This window comes from Nicotiana tomentosiformis, chromosome 6 (genome assembly GCF_000390325.3).
Source record: "Nicotiana tomentosiformis chromosome 6, ASM39032v3, whole genome shotgun sequence".
NCBI lineage: Eukaryota > Viridiplantae > Streptophyta > Magnoliopsida > Solanales > Solanaceae > Nicotiana > Nicotiana tomentosiformis.
In genome coordinates, this window is record NC_090817.1 from 25,258,039 (window position 1) to 25,265,952 (window position 7,914).

At 42.1% G+C, this 7,914-nt stretch overlaps 1 protein-coding gene across 1 annotated transcript; it reads left to right on the forward strand.

The window, feature by feature from the left end:
* Nucleotides 1–1,058: 1,058 nt before the first annotated feature.
* On the forward strand, nt 1,059–7,561 carry LOC138893703 (uncharacterized). Its single transcript, XM_070178357.1, has 3 exons — nt 1,059–1,427; nt 1,545–1,674; nt 7,416–7,561. Exons 1-3 carry the CDS (start codon nt 1,059–1,061, stop codon nt 7,559–7,561), a joined length of 645 nt encoding a protein of 214 aa, XP_070034458.1.
* The last annotated feature ends 353 nt before the right edge of the window (nt 7,562–7,914 follow it).

Genomic DNA, 7,914 nt, shown 5'->3' on the forward strand with positions numbered 1-7,914 from the left:
CTGGTTCTCTCTTGAAGTTTGTCAAATCATCAAAACCAAAGACACATAACTTATCACATGCTAAATGAAAGTAAATATTCTAGTTACTAGAATAATTATCTGTAATAACCCGGCCGGTCGTTTTGAGTATTATAACCACGTTCCCCCATTTACTGCTCAATTTATGCTTTACAGTTGTTTTATAACTTACCGAGATAGTTGGTTTGGGTCCGGACGGAGTGAAATGAGATACTTAGTCTCATAATTGAAAATTTGAGTTAGAAAAGTTGACCGAATTTAGATTCTGATGATTCCAATAGCTCCGTATGGTGATTTTTGACTTAGGAGCATGTCCGAAAAATTATTTGAAGGTCCGTAGTTGAATTAGGCTTGAAATGGCGAAAGTCAAATTTTCGGAAAGTTGATCGAGGGGTTGACTTTTTTATATCGGGGTCGGAATCTAATTCTGAAAATTAGAATACCTCCGTTATGTCAATTGTGACCTGTGTTTGAGGTCAATCGGACTTGATTTGATAGGTTCCGGTGTCGTTTGCAGAAATTGGAAGTTTCAAAATTCATTAGGCTTGAATCTATGTGTGATTCATGTTTTTATTATTGTTGGATGTGATTTGAAGGCTCGACTAAGTTCGTATAATGTTTTAGGACTTCGTAGTTGGCTTTCACGGACTTTGAGAAAGTTTGATGCAGTTTGGGTGATTGTAGATCGGTTGACTAAATCCGCGCATTTTATTCTAGTGGGTACTAATTATTCTTCGGAGCGGTTGACTGAGATTTATATCTGTGAGATTGTTCGCCTACACGATGTGCCGGTGTCCATCATTTTAGATCGGGGTACGCAATTTACCTCACAGTTTTGGAGAGCAGTGCAGCGAGAATTGGGCACACAGGTTTAGTTGAGTACAACATTACACCCTCAGAAGGACGGACAGTCCGAGCGCACTATTCAGATATTGGGGGATATGCTACGTACTTGTACCATTGATTTTGGGGGTTCTTAGGATCAATTCCTGCCACTCGCGGAGTTTGCTTATAATAATAGCTGCCAGTCAAGCATTTAGATGGCTCTGTATGAGGCTTTGTATGAGAGATGGTGCCGGTCTCCGGTGGGTTGGTTTGAGATGGGTGAGGGTAGGCTATTGGGTACTGACTTGGTTCAGGATGATTTGGAGAAGGTCAAAGTGATTCGGGAATGGCTTCGCACGCCACAGTCTAGACAGAAGAGGTATGCTGACAAGAAGGTTCGTGATGTTGTTGGGGAGAAGGTTCTGCTCAAGATTTCACCCATGAAGGGGGTGTTGAGGTTCGGAAAAAAGGGCAAGTTGAGCCCTCGGTATATTGGGCCTTTTGAGATACTTAAGAAGATTGGAAAGGTGGCTAATGAACTTGCTTTGCCACCTAGCCTATCAGGTGTTTATCCAGTGTTCCAGGTATCTATGCTCCGAAAGTATGTCGGGGATCCATCTTATATTTTGGATTTTAGTACAATATAACTGGACGGTAGTTTGACTTATGATGTGGAGTCGATGACTATTTTAGACTGGTAGATTCGAAAACTGAGATCAAAGAACATAGCATCAGTGAAGGTACAATGGAGAGGCCAGCCAGTCGGAGAAGCTACTTGGGAAATTGAGCAGGAGATGCGGAGCAAATATCCACGTCTATTTAAGACTCCAGGTATGATTCTAAACCCATTCGAGGACGAACGTTTGTTTAAGAGAGGAAGAATGTAACGACCCGGCCGGTCATTTTGAGTATTTTAACCCCGTTCTCCTATTTACTGCTCAATTTATGTTTTACAGTTGTTTTATGACTTACCGGGTTAGTTGGTTCGGGTCCGGAAGGAATTCAGAGTGAAATGAGACACTTAGTCTCATAATTAAAAATTTAAGTTAGAAAAGTTGACCGGATGTGGACTTCTGTGTAAACGACCTCAGATTTAGTTTCTGATGATTCCAATATCTCCGTATGGTGATTTTGGACTTAGGAGCATGTCCGAAAACTTATTTAAAGGTCCATAGTGGAATTAGGCTTGAAATGGCGAAAGTCATATTTTCGGGAAGTTTGACCGGGGGGTTGACATTTTGATATCGGGGTCAGAATCTGATTCTAAGGAATACCTCTGTTATGTCAATTTTGACTTGTGTGCAAAATTTGAGGTCAATCGAACGTGATTTGATAGGTTCCGGCGTCGTTTGTAGAAATTGGAAGTTTTAAAGTTCATTAGGCTTGAATCTATGTGTGATTCGTATTTTTAGTGTTGTTGGATGTGATTTGAAGGCTCGACTAAGTTTGTATAATGTATTAGGACTTGTTGGTATATTTGGTTGAGGTCCCGGGGGACTCGGGTGAGTCTTGAATGGTTAACGGGTCAAATTCATACTTAAAACCACTGCTGGAAATTTTGCTTCTGGTATTTTCACACCTGTGGAGATCTGATCGCATGTGCGAAGCCGCATGTGCTCACCAGCCATCGCAGAAGCGACCAGACATGAAGAGGGGCAGTAGTCGCAGGGAAATTTCGGCACCTGCGAGGTCGTAGGTGAGAAAAGAAACACGCAGAAGCGGAGGGAGGATTTTGGGCGATCGTAGATGCAAACATTTTGTCGCACCTCCGAGACCGCAGATGCGCTAATCTGGTCGCATGTGCGACAGGCCCTGGACAGAATAAAATTGGAGGAGTTCCGAGCTTTTTGCCATTTTTGGGCATTTCAAGCTCGGGTTGGGCGATTCTTGAGTGAGAAATCATAGGAAATCTTGAGATAAATCACATGTGATCATTTCTACTCCATAATATTGAATTATCATCAAATAATCCGACTAGACTACGTGTTGTTGAGGTGTAAATCGGAGATTTGAACTTAGGGATTTGAAAATAAGATTTGAAGATTTGAGGGTTGAGTTGAGGTTGGATTTTGGTAAAATTGGTATGGGTAGACTCCTGGTTGAATGGGATTTTGGAGTTTGTAACTTTTGTCGAATTCCGATACGTGGGCCCCGCATGCGATTTTTGATCTAAATTTTGGATTTTTATGAAAAACTAGCATTTTCTTATGGAATCAATTCCAATAAAATTTATTGATTGAATCGAATTATTTGTGGTTAGATTCGAGGAGTTTGGAGACCAATTCACGAGGCAAAGGCTTAGCAAAATAATAATTTCACGGTTTGAGGTAAGTAACAGTTATAAATCTGGTCTTAAGGGTATGAAACCCCGAATTTTGTGTCATGTGATTATTTTGGAGGTGACGCACATGCTAGGTGATGGGCGTGTGGGCGTGCACCGAGGGGAATGTGACTTGATCCGTTCCGTGAAACTGTAAAGTTGAATAACTTGTTGTTAGCTATATGATCGCTATGTGTTGAAGAAATTTGACTGTAAATCATGTTAGAAATAATGTTTAGACTATGTGATAGTACTGTTGGGACCCGCAGAAGTCGCGTACTTATTGAATTATTTGCTAATTGATGTCTTGTACTCAGTCATGATTTTACTTGCGTATCATACCTCAGTCTTTCTTGATTTTTGTTGATACACTATGTTATCTTTGTTTGGGTTGATCTTTGTGATTTCCGAGAATGAGAGACTAGAGAGGTTGATGACTGAGTGAGGTTGGGGGCCTATCAATGAGGTATGGATACTATAGCACGTGAGTTGTCCGTGCGGAATATTACAGCACGTGAGTTGTCAGTGCAGGATATTATAGCACGTGAGTTGTCCGTGCGGATTATAGTGTTTGGGCTGTAGGAGCCCCTCTGGAGTCTGTACACCCCTAGTGAGTGCAGGTACCCATTGAGTGTGAGTGCTGAGGGCCGAGAGGCAAGTGGTTGAGTTGTTGTGACGAGTTGAGTAATTGTTGCCCTGAGAGGTTGTACGTGCTTTTCATTTGTTGTTGCACTTAGTTGCTATCTGTCATTGTTGTGAAATTCTCTGAAAGATTTTATATCCGGATTACATGAACTTGAACTGTATAAAACTGATTTGACTTAAACTTATGAAATTGAAAGCTTGTCTACTCTCTGCTTGAATTACTGAAAATGAACTGTAACTGTGTAGCTCGTCGCTATCTTTAGTTCCTTATTTATTATTGTTACTTGCTGAGTTGGTTATACTCATACTACACCATGCACTTCGTGTGCAGATCCAGGTGTTCCCGGATATAGCGGGTGTTGATTCTCTCGCACAATTGATTTTTCGAAGATTCAAAGGTAGATGTCGTGTTTCGCAGGCCTTGCCTTTCCTTCCCTATCTCCTTATTCACTGTATTTGGTTTCAGACTATTATAGACCATATTTTCCAGACTTGTATTCATATTAGATGCCCATGTACTCAGTGACACCAGGTTTTGGGAGTGTTTGTATCTGAAATCGTGAGGTCTTTTATTAAACTCAAATTATTATGTTTTTCAAACATAAAAGAAAATGTGGTTTTATTGAGGTTGTCGGCTTACCTAGTATCGAGAAAGCACCATCACGACATGTGAGATTTTGGGTTGTGACAAGTTGGTATCAGAGCCTAGGTTACATAGGTCTCACGAGTAATGAGCCGGTTTAGTGGAGTCTTGCGGATCGGTAGGAGACTTTCTTGTATTCTGTCGTGCGAATTTAGTGATTCCGAAAACTAAAATTTATGTTATTCTATTCTCTCACATATGGTGAGGACACGTACTACCGGATTAGACGGTCAGCCACCAGTTAGGGCCGGAGAGGCCGGGGCCATGGTAGAGGCCGGGACCAAGGTAGAGGTCGAGGTATAGCTCGTATAGTAGTTGGAGTAGCACTTGTAGTAACACTAAAGGTGGCATGTGGGCCGGTCCCGGGCCTAAGTGGGCTAAGTGGGTCGGTCCTAAGTTGGCCGGTCCAGGTCCAGGCCCTATCCCAATTTAAACGGGCTTCGCGGTCCCAGTCTAGGTGGTCCTTTTGTAGGAATCGGGCCGAGACCGGGTCCACAAACTAATGGTCCCGGGCCTAAGTGGGCCCAAGTGGGCCTAAATGGTGCCAACGGATATTTTTTTTAAAAACAATTTATAGAAGTTAGAGAAAAAAAGATGATAATAAAAATATCTAAGGCAATTCCTTATAAATTATATTATAGAATTGTGAGCTAAATTTTTTAATTCAAATTTAAAGACAAAAATATTGTAAAGAGATATTCAAAGCAATGCGTTATAATTTTATTATATCATTAAAAAAGCATGGCAATATCTTTCTTAGTCTTCCTCCCCCTATGAAATGAGCACAATAAGGTGCTAATACCACCATTGAGAAGAAAAAGAAACTAATCAAGATGTGCCAAAATACAAGTTACATAATACATACTAATTTTTGTTCATACAAGTTACATGGTATCTCTTACAAACTTCATAAACTCATTAAGGTCCAGAGGAATTTCCGTTGGTGGTGGCGGAAAAGAAGCTTGGTCATCACCGCTTCCGGGCGAAGCAGAATCCTCCACAAGTTCAGCTAGTATTTCTTCGTAAGCTTCGTCTACCTCTGGTTGTGATTCAGCAAGTCCAAATTTTTTTCTTTCTGAACGGATCCAATCTCTGAAAAGTACTGATTTTTCCAAGCTCTCCCTCATAGACGCTAAATAATCACCGAGTTGAAGTCTTGCTTGATTGAAAGCGCTCTCTGATGCCATTGTTGAAGCTTGAATAGTTAAAATATCTTGGGCCATCCTTGAAAGAATCAGAAAGTATTTTTCTTTGTCCTTCCACAATTCCAAAATATTAAAGGGGTCGTCGGAATTCACTTCCTCGATTCCCTGTGACAAATAAACTTCAAGCTCATTTAGTTGTGAAAAATCACTAGTAATAGAACCTTGAGAACCCCTGAACCCCGCCCAAGCACTAAGTTCTCTTACTCCCACAGTTCTTTTAGATGATTGAGAATCAGAAGAAGAAGGAGTTGAAACATTTGGTCTAGCCTGATCTAATGCAACTTGATAAGCATTATAAATAGTTTGACCATTTATTTTAATTGAGGCTATTGCTTCCGGAAGTTTAGACAACTCCTCTTCTTCAAGTGCTAAACCATTATAAACAGTTTCATACCAAAATTGAGGACCTCCTAATTATCACTATCAAGAATAGAAAGTGTAGGACGGGTATGAGGTTTGGGTCGGGGAGCTGGGGGAAGTGGAGGAGGAATAGATTGGCCACTATTAGATTTTCCCTTATTTTTACCAAAAGATTTTTATAAGGAAGTCATCTTAATTAATCAAATAATATAAAATAAATAAAACAAACAAAACTATAATATTAAAAATTAAGAGTTGGAACGCCTTTACCTTATTGATGAACAACTTGTTGAAAATAGATTATCGTTAAAGACTTGAAGACTTCAATTCACCAACTTCATAATTTTTTCACAAATTGTAACAATAAAGTAAGCAATAGTAGTAATTATAGAAGAAAATTAGAGAGAGATTGATGATTTTGTGAGACAAATAAAAGAATGAGGGGGTATTTAAAGTTGTAATAGGGAAAAAGTATAATTATAAAAAGTTTGGGGTTAAATGGCTATTTTGTCAGACCAAACGGCAATTGTTTTTTAAATCTGACCGTTGGGACCGTTTAGGCCCGCCAAGGACTGGTCCAGTCCCAGTCTTTTTATGAAGTACTGGCCCATAAGACCGGCCCACCACCACGGTCTCGGTTCTAACCGGTTAAGGACTGTTTAGGCCCAGAAGCCCACATGGTCTGTGATCCCGGGCCGGTCCCGTGCCTGGACCGGCCCACCTGCCACCCTTAAGTACCACCAGTTGCTCCAGCTCAAGAGCAGATTCCGGATACATTTGAGACATCGGGACCAGCTTAGGCACCGACTACACCTATAGTGATTCCAGGCCTTTAGGAGGCTCTAGCCCAGATATGGACAGTTTGCACTGGTCTTGCTCAGGTGGTTTCGGCTCAGGCCGCCCCTGCCACTTCTCAGGACGGGTGAGGTACTCATACCCCTATTGCTCGTACTTTAAACCAGGTAGTACAGGGACTTCAGATACTAGGAGCACTACCAGCCCAGTCGGTTGCAGCTTCTTAGGCCCCGGTAGTTTCTGTTATGGCAGATGATGAGCAAAGGAGACTTGAGAGATTTGAGAGTCTTCGACCTCCACCATTTAGCGGTGTTGAGTCAGAGGATGCTCAGGGTTTTATGGATAAGTGTCAACGGATGCTTCGGACAGCGAGTATTCTGGAGACCAGTGGGGTCTCGTTCACTACTTTTCAGTTTTCTGGGGCTGACTTCAGATGGTGGGAGGCTTATGAGAGGCGTAGTCCGGTCGGCGCAGCACCCCATACCTGGCAGCAGTTCTCCGGTTTATTCCTGGAGAAGTTCTTGCCTCAGTCCCGCAGAGAGGAGCTGCGCAGGCAGTTCGAGCAACTTCGTCAGGTGATATGTTTGTCATGCTATCTGGTCAGTTCTCACAGACATGGAGAGGATTAGGAAGTTCATAGATGGCCTCACTTTTCATCTGCGATTACTCCTGACTAGAGAAAGAGTGTCTGGTGCTACTTTCGACGAGGTTGTCGACATTGCTCGTCAGATTGAGAAGGTTCGCAGCTAGGAGTGGGTTGATAGGAAGGTTAAGAAGCCTCGTGGTTCAGGTGATTTCAGCGGCGTTCCTTCAGGGGGTCATTTTTACTGCGGTAGGGGTCGTTCTTTCAGACACGCTCAGGCGACTCGCCCAGCTAATCGTGGTGCATCAACTAGCCATGGTTCTTACAGTGCTCACTCAAGCCAGTTTTCATCCAGTGCACTACCAGCGTAGAGTTCTCATCATGCCTCGTCCGCTCAGGATTCTACTGGTAATTCCTCAGGTCATCAGGAGCAGCAGTTCCGTCAGAGGAGGGGTTATTTCGAGTGCGGAGAATTGGGTCATTTCAAGAGAGATTTTCCTAGGATGTTGAGTGGGGTTCT

Coding starts and splice junctions, on each gene's coding strand:
- LOC138893703 (XM_070178357.1), top strand. CDS start 1,059: ATGGCTCTGTATGAGGCTTTGTATGAGAGATGGTGCCGGTCTCCGGTG. Junction 1,428..1,544: donor GTGTTTATCCAGTGTTCCAG/GTATCTATGCTC, acceptor TTAGACTGGTAG/ATTCGAAAACTGAGATCAAA. Junction 1,675..7,415: donor ACGTCTATTTAAGACTCCAG/GTATGATTCTAA, acceptor CTATCTGGTCAG/TTCTCACAGACATGGAGAGG.